At 40.7% G+C, this 13801-nt stretch overlaps 1 protein-coding gene across 3 annotated transcripts in view; it reads left to right on the top strand.

Moving 5' to 3' along the window:
• Positions 1-13801, top strand: part of eva1a (eva-1 homolog A (C. elegans)) — a 35921-nt gene that overhangs the window by 2418 nt on the left and 19702 nt on the right. For all 3 annotated transcript variants that reach the window (XM_034187789.1, XM_034187774.1, XM_034187780.1), the window contains exon 2: positions 11443-11655. In XM_034187789.1, coding sequence (XP_034043680.1) covers positions 11553-11655 — 103 coding nt within the window. In that variant the 5' untranslated portion in view covers positions 11443-11552. The remainder of the gene's footprint in view (positions 1-11442; positions 11656-13801) is intronic.

The raw sequence follows: 13801 nt of genomic DNA, 5'->3' as shown, positions 1-13801 counted from the left end.
AAGCATTGAATTTGGCACACATATTCTAAATTAACTCATGTTTATTTTCAGATATGGAGACATCCTGGAGATGACCTCTAATGAGCTACAGGGCTCAATAAAGAATTACACAGTGGTCCAAATTTAAAAATGCTCCAATCATATTGAAAACTATATCACATTATTTGTCTGTCACATTCTATGTTTTTATCACAAAATGCACAATTGTTAGGGAAATTTCACCTAAGCTGCACCACTAATTTGTTTGTTTGGTTCTCTGACCTGAATCTAACTCTGTTTTTCATATATTTTCTCATGCACATTGTTGAAGTGACAAGTGCAGGGTATTGTTTCACTGGTGTTGTGTGTTTGTGTATACACATATTTGCTTTAGTGGAATTCTTCCAACCTTGGTGGTAATATTGCTTAGATAGATATCTAGAGGTGATTAGATTTGGTCAAAGGTGAAGGAATACTTGGTCTGAAAAAAACACCCTTTTTAAAAAATATTCCAGCAACCAAGTAGTCAAGATAATTGAGCTGATGTATATATTGATCAACAAAATATTTGATTGTTTTGAATTTTGTTTTGTATGATTTCATGATGAAGTCATACATAGTCAAAAACAGCATTACAGACATATATTTACTAGTACATCTATATTGTAACCCTCTGATGTCGTTCATTCTAATGCTAGTGTTTTTTAAAACTTGGCATATAATTGATGTGTCTGTCAATCTCAGAGTTTGGTAAAACTATTTGGGGTCAGATTTTTTTGTGGATCCGAGAGGAGTTGGTGATTCTTTTCTTAGTAATGCACATCTGATTGAAAAGTTCGAATTTTGTGTCCTTTTATGACATTTTGACGAACAGACTATTGCTCACTCACAGGTGTAAATGTTGCAAACACACTAAGTATCATTCTAGTGCCAAGTGTTACAAAATACTCGTACTAAATTATGTAATTACTGTTGCACACAATGAGTTGCTTCAGTTGGCATGAAGATAATATTTGTGCTGGAACAAACAGTAACTCAAGCTGTCACTAGAGGAACAGAGAGAAGCGTAGTCGCATCCTGCAGCATTAAAGATTCTGCTGGAAAACCACCCTGACTCTCTGCCAATCAGTTCCCCGGGGTCGTGTTGTTTAGTAGTTTCTTTTTTTTTTTTCCTTTGGAGTTCTTGTGTTATGTTGTGGTATTCTATGTTCTTATGTCTTAACCTGTGGGTTTTTAAAAATGTTTTTCAACATGACTATTTGACACAAATCCACATTTTATTGAATGCATATTTTCCAAAAATGTGGCACAGTGCACATCTGTATCTCCCCGTTTTGAAAATGTTTTAAAGACATTTAAATCAAAAGAACAGATATTTTATTGCAAAGCAAGTCCAAACTGTATATTGGAAAAAGCCAATGAAATGTTGTTTGTAACACACACAAACACACACCAGAAACCACAGAAACTAAAAAAAAAAAAGTTAATCATGATAATATTAAAACTTACAAACATAACCATGCAAAAACACAATGACACAATGAGTATTTGTTCATTGACAGTTTTTATAATTTTGCCTCTGTACACCACAATGGAGTTAAAATGAAACAATCAAGATGTGCTTGTAGTGATTTTCATCATTAATTCGAGGGGTTCAGCAAAAATATTGCATTAACCATTTAGGAATTATGGCCACCGTCCCTCCATTTTCACGTCCAATAAGTAATTGGACAAACTAAATATGAGTATGTTTGTGAATAAAATCCATCACTGTGTTGCCCTTGACTTAAACAAAACCATCTAATGATAACTAATAATAGATAGTTAGATAGATTTATTGTCATTAAAACAAGTACAACGAAATTTCTTCACACCCAATCACCTCAGACAAAAATACAATTAATCCACAATTATTACAAGTTGAAGTGTCCCGCAGCAGTATCCTGCTCGGAGGGAGCGGCAGTGTGGAGGCGGGGGGGTAGTAGTTGGAGAGAGGGAGCGTGCTTCATGTGTGCAGATGAGATGAGTTTGTATCAGTCATATGAGTTTGTATCAGTTTCTGTCAGTGTCTGCACAATGTCTGGAGTTGCCTTGACAACATCAGACTGTTGCGGAGGGGAGAAGATAAAAGGGGCAGCCGAATGGTTCACCAAGGCCGTAGAAATTCTTCTGGAGGAAAACAGCGGGGTGTTTTGACCTTTGGAGGCTGATAAGCCTGCCATGTTTAGGGTTGAGCAGAGAAACACATTTGCAGCTCCTCTGACCGAACAAATCCAATTTATGAGTATTCTCTGGTCTCTGACATCTTCCTTTGCAACGCGTACATTTGTTCCGAGATGTTATCCAACTGTCTGAGATTGTATTGCCTTGCCCAACTCATTAATCATGATGGACAGGTGAGGGGTCGTGGTTCTGGTAGCAGCCGTCTTGCCAATTCTCCGGTAGGTCAGGGCAGCACATAAACCAATAAGCCAGCCCTTCCACAATAAAACCAAATATAAATAAGTCTTCAACGTCCTCCACAGAGAGTGGTACTAAGCACGCAACACGCCACTTCTCCCAGGCGTCGAGAACATAGCCTGCAGGGTAGGTTCCACCTGGGCACGCATGGTCCCCCAGCCCTGATTTCCTTATGGAAAAATGGTGTCAATAGCATTCAGAGACCAGCTGATCAATTCCATGGTCAATCCAAATACAGTTTGAAGAATTCACAGTCTGGTGAAGTAGGAACTTTGGAGGTTGGAGCAGAGATCAAGGAGAGAGTACAAGATGCAACCGCCTGCAGCGGAGTCCCAAGCTCAGCTAATTTAAGTCTAGATTTGCACACAGAAATACATTTAATTTTAAAACAAATGGATTGTTCGATTTCTGTCTGGAGTAGGCAGTTCTCAAAAGCTGAGTGACCGTGCAAGAAGAGCAGTGAGGGAAGCCACCAAGAAACCCAGACAACACTAAATGCCTTATAGCCTTTTGTGGCTGACTGGAGAAACTTTGTACAGTGAAAAAAAATTTGGAGTGATATTTACTTGAAAAAAACCTAGGCACGTTTTTTCACTCAGAAAATCCAAGTAAATTATACAAGAATTCTTAAGTAAATTTTACTTGCATATATTAGTTTATCTAAAAGATTAACTCAAGTAACATTTACTAACAATTATCAATTTAATATTTTCATTTAATTATTTTCTGTCTTTATTCATAAAAAGTAAAACTTTTCAGCTGTCCCCCCTTGTTTTCAGTCAAGGTTGCCACAGCAGATCCATTTTGGATCTGCATGTTGATTTTGCACAAATTCTACACTGGATGCCTTTCCTGATGCACCTCTAGCTTACATGGAGAAATGTGGCAGGGGTGGGGTTTGAACCAGAAACCATGGTGCAACCTTTGGTTGACGCATGACCAGTAACACAGTGTCACTGTAGAGTTATTGTTTTTATTTGATTTCATTAAATATCATTTAAATATGTTAAATCCCAAAAGTGCCCAAACCATATTTGTGTGTTCTACGCTGGTATGTGAGCACACCAACCAAGGATGTGATAACACAACACATTTTTAATAAATTTCCAGAAATGTCACAACAACCTTTTTCATGTTGTCATTATGTCATTATGGGGTGTTGTGAGTAGAATGTTGAGGGAAAAATAAATTTACTCTGTTTTGGAATATAAGGCTGTAATATAAAATATGGAAAAAGTGAAGTGTGGTGAATACTTTCCTGATGCGCTGTAATTGTGTGTAAGGGGGAGTTCCAGGAGAAGCGACAACCTGGGTGTGTAGGTACAAGTCCAGGCGCAATACTGTGCTGAAATATTTGTCTCTTGCTCTTCTTAATTGGTTGGTAAAGACGAGCAGTGGTATGTGCCATTACTCTGTGTGCGCAGAAAACAGTTTGGTGCTTTCAGGACAAAGGCTTAATATTCAAAACAGACTAATATACTGTAATAATGGCCAAATCATGATATTACACACTTTGATACAGTAAGTGGCACTTAGCAGCTTTCACACGAGTTTATAATGTCATTAAACCAAGAAGAACAGGCAATAGTGGCACAGAAGCTCGATACAGTCACATTTCCCAAAAGCATCTTGTGGATAAGACAGCTGCAGCTCATGGTGCAATGCGTTTGGATAAATAGGCTGAGGCAGAATCCGTGGATACCCTGACTGAGAGGATGAGTGAGGAATAAGAGTATCTGGGCTTGTGATTGTCCTGGATCAGAAAGTAAAATCCAGGCTTTCACTGACTTCCTGGACTCGGCCATCAGAACTGTATCTGGCAGTAGCGTTGACTTTGTTAGGACATTCACTTGTCTCTGTAGTGACGTTATGTCTCTGGGTCCTCAGGCTTTGAGACTGACTGACACCTGGGAAGAGTTTATGGAGTTATGAGGTTGCTAGATCGAGGTGTTTGGCAATGCCAATATCTTTCCAGGAGAACAAAGGTTCCAGTTTTTGGCTCCTGGTGGTTCCTGTTGTGGTTGTGAGAAGTAGACGCAAACTAGTAACCTCGGGTGACAACGGGATGTATTTGGTACTAGGTTTCTTCAGAGGATCTTTGGGTACCACTAGAATGATTTTGTGTCAAATGAGTGGTTGCTTCAGAAGAGACAGATGAGGAGTATTGAACATTTGACCACAACACCTTAGTGTTGTCTTCTCCTCACTGGCTGCCTGTTTGGGTGAGGGTCGACTTCAGGGTTCCATTTTTGACATTCAAAATACTGAATGGCTGTGCGTCAGTCTAAATGACTGAGTTGGTCGACACACACGTCCCAACTCACCTACTGCGATCACAGGAGGCTGGTTTGCTAAATTTCATATAAGAACTGTGGGAGGTAGAGCGTTTTATGTTTGTTCATCATTGCTGTGGAATAGTCTACTGACTGAGATAAGGTGGTTGAGTTTGGCAGAGATCTTTAAGACCAGATTGAAGACTCATGTCCTCGACTGCTTATGCTCATTGAAGGTCTGGAATTTTTATTTATGTCTTAATTTTGTTTGTATATATACTGTTTTTGTTAAATTATTGTTGCGATGCATTATTATTAAATTGTGAGAGAACAGCTACAACATCTGGCCATGTGGTGCATTTCTCTGGGCATGATCCAGCGTGCAGGTACCTCCGTGTCAAAGACCTTAATGGAAGTACAACGCTAAGAGGACGTCCATGCTTCACCTAACTGCAGCAGATAGATTCATACTTTTGAGAGGTGGTCCTGTGGTGTTTTGGGTGAACCAGCATACATCACCAGCGCATGCTTCCAGACCTGACCTGGCCAACGTTTCATTTGAAGCTCTAAAGTCGAGACAGAAACAACAACAGCTCACTTTGCTGTCACCGCTCAAACTTTTATTACTGCAAGAATCTCGTCTCTGCTGTTTGCGGACGATGTGGTTCTGTTGGCTTTGTCAAATCAGGACCTTCAGCGTGCACTGGGGCGGTTTGCAGCAGAGTGTGAAGCGTCCGGGATGAAAATCAGCACCTCCAAATCCGAGGCCATGGTTCTCGACCGGAAAAAGGTGGTTTGCCCTCTTCAGGTCGGTGGAGTGTCCTTGCCTCAAGTGGAGGAGTTTAAGTATCTCTGGGTCTTGTTCACGAGTGAGGGACGGATGGAGCGTGAGATCGATAGACGGATCGGTGCAGCATCTGCAGTGATGCGGTCGCTGTATTGGACCGTCGTGGTGAAGAGAGAGCTGAGTAGGGGGGCAAAGCTCTCGATTTACCGATCGATCTACGTTCCGATCCTCACCTGTGGTCATGAGATTTGGCTCATGACCGAAACAACGAGATCGCGAGTACAAGCGGCCGAGATGAGTTTCCTTCGCAGGGTGGCTGGGCGCTCCCTTAGAGTTAGGGTGAGGAGCTCGGTCACTCGGGAGGAGCTCGGAGTCAAGCCGTTGCTCCTCCACGTTGAAAGGAGTCAGTTGAGGTGGCTCGGGCATCTTTTCCGGATGTCCCCTGGACGCCTCGGTGGAGAGGTGTTCCGGGCACGTCCCACTGGGAGGAGTCCCCGGGGAAGACCCAGGACACGCTGGAGGGACTACATCTCTCGGCTGGCTTGGGAACACCTTGGGGTTCCCCCGGAGGAGCTGGGGAAGGTGTGTGTGGATTGGGAGGTCTGGGCGGCTTTGCTTGAGCTGCTGCCCCCGCGACCCGACTCCGGATAAAGCGGAAGAAAATGGATGGATGGATGGATGGATGGAAGTTCACTGCAAACACACACAGGCTGCAAAAGTCATAAAAGGAATTAGTTTATCTTGTCATTAACTAATATGAGGAGAATTAAGCAGATTCACATTTTCTCTGTCCAACATCCAGGCATGATCAGGAGCAGGAAGAGATTTACAAATATCTTGAAACCTTCATCAAAAATCAAGGAGGTTGTTGAAAATTAAGTGAGATCTTCAGTGTCTTTCCAAACACCAAATAAAGCGTTCAGTTGATGACAGGTTGGCAGCAGATTGACTGAAAATAAAGGTGGTAAATGCTTTAGGGCCCTAACTTTTTTTGTTTTTGCCTGAAATGCAGGAATATATATATATATATATATACACACACATACAAATGAAGTTGGCCACAAAAACTTCAAATATTTTAGGTTTATACTGTTTGCAGTGAAACAGAAGTTAAACTAAATGTAACAATCACTGTGGGGTTTTTTATTTGCATTTGTCATACCATCCCAACTTTTTCTGATTTGGGGCTGTATGGTGGCTATTGTTCATAGCAGTCATTACTTTTATAGGCAGGTTTCTTCAAAAAAGTCAGAGGATGGATGCATGAATATTTCCAAGTCGCCGAATATGTTCATTTACATCCGTTGTTAATACAAACTGTGGTAAATTTGTCTGGAGGAGGGAGTTCTCCAAAACCGAGTGACCATGCAAAAAGGAGACGAGTGAAGGAAGCCACCAAGACAGCTCTAAAGGAATTATTGGATTTTGCGGCTGTAATTGGAAAAGTGGGCATAGATAGCACAACCTTTTTCTGTCACTAGTGATAAAGCTTCATGGTGGAGTGGGATTCTCTAAAAAAGAAGATGCTGATTTTCAGCTACAGCGTGTCAGAAGACACAAAGCAGAATCAAACCTGTGGATAAAGCTGTGACTGGGGGTGTAATCGACAAAAGCTGCTCTGTGCAGTTTCTCCAGTCACAGCCACAGAAGCCTATAATGTCTTCAGAGTTGTCATGTATGTTTGGTGGCTTCCCTCACTAGTCCTCTTATGACATTATCATCTGATGTATCACACTGTTGGTATTTCGTAATGATTTATGGAGGTGATGTAAATTGAGTCCAAAACATATTGTTCACATATCCACCCCCTGACATATTAAAAAAACAAACAACAACAAAAAAAAAACAGTAACAACAAAAGATTGCAAAAATGATTTGCATTAACAGTAATCCTTACATGAACTGTCTGATTACTCATGCGCTCTGAAAATGGAGTGATTATATATAAAAATGATTGTAATTCTTAAATGGTTAATGTGATATTTTTGTTAAACCTCAACACTACAAGCACATTGTCTTTGTTTCATATACACTCTGTTGTAGTGTTTTTTTACAGAGGCAGCATTGGAAAAAGTTGTCACGGATCACTTACGAACTGGAGTCAGGTCGAGACCCCGATGAGGACGACGAGCATGCAGATGAGCTTCCCTGAGACGGTTTCTGACAGTTTGTGCAGAAATTCTTTGGTTATGCAAACCGATTGTTCCAGCAGCTGTCCGAGTGGCTGGTCTCAGACGATCTTGGAGGTGAACATGCTGGATGTGGAGGTCCTGGGCTGGTGTGGTTACACGTGGTCTGCGGTTGTGAGGCTGGTTGGATGTACTGCCAAATTCTCTGAAACGCCTTTGGAGACGGCTTATGGTAGAGAAATGAACATTCAATACACGAGCAACAGCTCTGGTTGACATTCCTGCTGTCAGCATGCCAACTGCACACTCCCTCAAATCTTGCGACATCTGTGGCATTGTGCTGTGTGATAAAACTGCACCTTTCAGAGTGGCCTTTTATTGTGGACAGTCTAAGGCACACCTGTGCACTAATCATGGTGTCTAATCAGCATCTTGATATGGCACACCTGTGAGGTGGGATGGATTATCTCAGCAAAGGAGAAGTGCTCACTATCACAGATTTAGACTGGTTTGTGAACAATATTTGAGGGAAATGGTGATATTGTGTATGTGGAAAAAGTTTTAGATCTTTGAGTTCATCTCATACAAAATGGGAGCAAAACCAAAAGTGTTGCGTTTATATTTTTGTTGAGTGTGTATATATATATATATATATATATATATATATATACACACACACACACAGTATTAACACAGTGATTGCAAGTGTTTTATTCCCAGTCCTTCTGTGTGTATATATGACTGAAAACACACTCAAACTAGTTGAAACAGGAATTCTTTTTGGCAAATAACAGTTAAAGATGGAGTTGTGTTGAGGTCACTCACTCATATAAAATGTATAAAACCTGAAGAGACTTTGTATGTCTTTGCAACAATCACACAGGTATTAAAGTTTTTAGATGGTGATGCCACCTACACACTGAAGTGAAACAACCTAAAAGTAACAATGTTTCTGGTTTCTAAGGAACAGTCTGTTTCTGTAGTGTTTGCTTTAAATAGAAAGTGGCTTTTTTTTTTTTTTTTTTGCCATTCTCTCTCTCTCTCTCTCTCTCTCTCTCTGATTGGAGACAGGCTATGTTGGCATATAAACTGGCTCAATTATACCGTCATTTTACAATTTAAATATTACCTTGGGGGAACCACCTGCCTTCAACAGCAGGAAATCATATTAAAAATCGGTTTCAGTTGGTAGGTCAAAGGTTACCGAGCTGAGGGTTTAAATTTCTGTTTTTACTGTAATTGGACACACAGGACAAACACAGTTCTGTCTCAGTTTACCAGTCATTACGTGAGCTGCAGATACTAAAATACATGTTACACTGTGGGTTGGATGCTCTGAAGTCAGAGTCATATGAACAATGCTTTCTAATTATTATGTACATGTGCTAACATGGGGAGTGAAAATAATAATAAAAATATAACGCAATGCTAAAATACCCTTGGCCATATGAGAATAGGAAACAGAATGTGACCTTTTGACCTCTTAAAATATGTCAAGGTGTCCAAGTCCAATATGTCCAAGGTCTGTGTCCCAAGAATGTTCCCTGTGAATTTGAAGACCCTGGCAGTAATAAGACTGGACGTATTAATCTGAACGAGCAGGCAGCAGAGAAACAGAAGCGTAGAGACCGTCTACAAAGTGCAAAAGTAAGACACAAAAACATTCAATAAATTCAGATGTGGTGTCACCAAATTCACTGCACACATCAGGCTGGTTATACTACAGCACTCAGTTTGGAAAAATGTTGTTTAATTTTTCAATAGTGTCAGTGTTGTAGTGACACAAAATTTGAGGCCAGGTACTTGACACCAGAAGCGAAAACTGCTGGGATGACCTCAGGCTGTGTGCGCAGTCATAGGGTTTGCGATCAAGATTTCCTGCAGTAACTGACCCGTAAACTGAAATCCATAAACTGCTTAAACTGAAAAAACATACAACCCCAATTCCAGTGAAGTTGGGACGTTATTCATTCATTCATTCATCTTCTACCGCTTAATCCAATCAAGGGTCGTGGGGGGCTGGAGCCTATCCAGGCAGTCATAGAGCGCGAGGGAGAGTACACCCAGGACAGGACGCCAGTCTGTCGCAGGGCAGTTGGGACGTTATGTAAAATGTAAATAAAAACAGAATACAATGATTTGCAAATCCTCTTCAACCTATAATGGATTAAAAAAAGTCTGCAACTTTACAACACGGAGTCGGAAAAAGAGGAAATTGTACAGCTTACATTTGAATTTGAGGTGATGATTGTCGAAAGAAAAGCTTGTTGAGGGTCACATTAAGTCATAGTAAAGCATAATTCAGCAATGGAGAACTTTAAAATTGACACGCATCATTGCATGACACAGAGTTACAGACCTGCAGAAGCATTAATCAGGCTATAAATTAATTAAATCAGTATAAACTGTAAATTTATGTACATCACCAATTCCAATGGGACATTGTGTAAAATGTAAATAAAACAGAATACAGTGATTTGCAAATCCTCTTCAAACTATATTCAATTGAATGCACCACAAAGACAAGATATTTAATGTTCAAACTGATAGACTTTGTTTTTGTGCAAATATTTGCTCATTTTGAAATGGATGCCTTCAACACATTTCAAAAAAGTTGGGACGGGGCAACACGAGACTGGGAAAGTTGATGAATGCTCAAAGAACATCTAATTGGAAACAGGTGAGTGTCATGATTGTGTATAAAAGGAGCATCCCCAAAAGGCTCAGCCGTTCACAAGCAAAGATGGGGTGAGGATCACCACTTTGTGAACAACTGCATGAAAAAATAGTCCAACAAGTGTAAGTTAAAACTCTACCATGCAAAGTGAAAGCTATACATCAACAACATCCAGAAATGCCACCGCCTTCTCTGGGCCTGAGCTTATTTGAACTGGACAGATGCAAAGTGGAAAAGTGTGCTGTGGTCTGATGAGTCCACATTTCAGATTGTTTTTGGAAATCATGGACATTGCATCCTCTGGACAAAAGAGGAAAAAGACCATCCAGATTGTTACCAGTGCAAAGTTCAAAAGCCAGCATCTGTGATGGTATGGGGGTGTATTAGTGCCCATGGCATGGTCAGCTTACACATCTGTGATGGCACCATCAATGCTGAAAGGTACATCCAGGTTTTGGAGCAACACATGCTGCCATCCAAGCAATGTCTTTTTCAGGTACGTCCCTGTTTATTTCAGCAAGACAATGCCAAGCCACATTCTGCACGTGTTACAACAGCGTGGCTTCATAGTAAAAGAGTGCGGGTACTAGACTGGCCTGCCTGCAGTCCAGACCTGTCACCCATTGAAAATGTGTGGCACATTATGAAGCACAAAATACGACAACAGAGACCCCAGACTGTTGAACAACTGAAGTCTTACATCAAGCAAGAATGGAAAAGAATTCCACCTGCAAAGCTTCAACAATTAGTGTCCTCAGTTCCCAAATGCTTATTGAGTGTTGTTAGAAGGAAAAGTGATGTAACACAGTGGTAAACATACCACTGTCCCAGCTTTTTTGAAATGTGTTGCAGGCATCCATTTCAAAATGAGCAAATACTTGCACAAAAACAATGAAGTTTATCAGGTTGATTATTAAATATCTTGTCTTTGTGGTGTATTCAGTTGAATATCGGTTGAAGAGGATTTGCAAATCATTGTATTCTGTTTTTATTTACATTTCACACAACATCTCAACTTCTTTGGAATTAGGGTTGTACACAAAGAATCATGTGTCACTCACGTTTCATGTTTTTGTTTCTCTTCCCATTTCTGCACTTCTCAGTACTTGTCACTTCTCTCTGTCGACTTGTCTTAAGGTCCTCACATCTTCCACACTGTAAACCTCTAATCCAGCACCCCACTCATGATCCCCACAGACGTCCAGTGATCTCTGCAGCCTCCACTCTCCAAACCTCAGAGTGAAACCATGAGTGCTCCACCAACAGGCAGCCAAGACATGGACGTGAAGGTGGAGTCTCAAGAGATGGCATTGCTTAGCAACTTACTGGCAGCTTACACCTTCATTGCAGGTAGGACCAGTCAGAAAGTGCAGGTGATCCTGTTCAGTTATTCACAACTCAGTGTGTTACTCTTCACCACCCTCACATGTCATAGCCATCAGTCTTTTAATCACTCCCTCAAGAAGTGTACCAGTGGACAAACACTTATCTTCTTCTGCCTCAACTGTTGAAGCTACAGTGGCTGAGAAACTCCACAACAATTCCAGTTCAAAAATCTCCAATCCATTTAGGTATATTAATAATACATGAAAAACAGTGTTTTCTCCTGGAAGTATCTGCTAAGATTTCAATCTGTAACAGTTACCTTTGTCCTCTACGCCAGTACGTAAACTTCAGATGGTATGATGTGGCCGCCATCTGGTGGCAGCACTGCAGTAATACATATACACAGATAGGACACACAAAATTCAATAAGTTGGTCAAATTTTAACATTTATTTGTGATTTCTGCCATGTAATTGTAACTAATTCCCTTCGACTGCTCCCTTGTTTTCACTCGGGGTCATCACAGCAGATCTGCATCATGATTTGGCACGTTTTACGCTGGATGGTCTTCCTGATGCAACTCCACATTTATTACATCGAGAAATGTGGCAAGGTGGGGGGGGTTTGAACCAGGGACCTTCAGCACTGAAACCAAGCGCACTAACTACTCCTGTCATGCGCTTAAATTTAATAAAAACTAAATGTGAATTGAAAATGCCTTATATTTCACGTTAATGTAAAAAAATAACAGTATTAGTTTGTGATTGGTTAAAATTACAGTGCAACAAATTTTTGGTTGTGGGTACACTTCAAGAGCTGTTTCAGAGCAATGTCATTTTTTGGGTGGTTAAATTAATTCACCATGCAATTGATACTGATAATAATAATCACCCTCCTAAGTATGATCACTTGTATCAACAGCATTTCCTTGTGCCTGTAAAATTATATACATAATAAGAGCACAAAGTAATCATTGCCATTGTGGAATAATCAAGATGCAATTGTGTTTTCTGTGTATGTAAAACTGGTGAATAAGAGACACTAAGCCCATAAGTCAGAGTAGTTCCACTGGGAAACTTTTCTATTAAGTCAAAATGAACTGATAACGGGAGAAAATACAAATAGTTGCAAGTGACTGTTTCATGCAACACTGCAGCCAATGCAGGAAACACAAATACAAAAAGCACCTCAAAAAGTGTCTTGCAAATTTGAACATACGGAAAACCAATTATGTTAATTTGATAACATGGCTACTGCAGACGCACACAACACAATGCATGCAAAACACACATGCGTTGCAAATACTCACAAAACAAAGTTGTAGTCTGTAGGATTTTGTGTCATCTGCTGGTAAGGTTACAGACTGCAGTGTGCCATCACTGGTCACAATATTGTTGCTCTTCAGGTTTTCTCTTCTTTAAGCCCCTTTCACACCGGGCCTGCTTCGAGTTGCGTCATGACAACGCAGGAAGCTGCAGGTCTGTGCTCTGAGTTCTGATATAGTTTATCTTTTCTCCTTTGATCGCTAGATGCGCGCGCACGTGCAACAGAACTGTCTGTGAGCAAATGTGGAGATGTCTAGAGTTCTACTTGATGTGGACATGTCCTGTCTCTGGCAATCAGTCTGTGAGCAGGACCTATGTGCTTTTTTTTTTAAACACAGTGATGAGAGAGTTTGAGGGGAGAACAAGGAACTAACTGCCTGCAGCCAGACAGTTTTTTTTCTTTCTTTTAATTGTTCACAAGTGCGCGCGCTAACAAATCGTACGTGAGTGGAATGGAGATGTCCGGACTTTTTACTAGATGTGGACATGTCCTGTCTCTGGCAATCAGTCTGTGAGCAGGACTTTAATGGACTTTATTTAAACACATTTGTGAGAGACATTTTTTTTCTGTGCTCTTTTTTGAGTTTGAAGTTTTACTGCATTGTGTACACGGTATAAAAACAATCCTGCATGATTTATACTTTGGGAACAATGGAACACAGCAGGAATCATAAATTGGCGTCGGGTAACGTTGTCTTGTGAGTGTGTGGCTTCCAGTCACGTTGAGTACCGTCCTGTTGCTCTGACTTGTGATGAAACCACTTAATTTCTGACGTCCGATTTGCTTCGTCCTTTGCGCCCCTCGCACTGTTGTGGTGTTGAGCTGCATCGTCTCGGCACTGCGTT

This window comes from Thalassophryne amazonica, chromosome 2 (genome assembly GCF_902500255.1).
Source record: "Thalassophryne amazonica chromosome 2, fThaAma1.1, whole genome shotgun sequence".
NCBI classification, from domain to species: Eukaryota; Metazoa; Chordata; class Actinopteri; order Batrachoidiformes; family Batrachoididae; genus Thalassophryne; species Thalassophryne amazonica.
The sequence above is the reverse complement of the archived record's forward strand: the minus strand, read 5'-3'. Positions and strand labels throughout refer to the sequence as shown.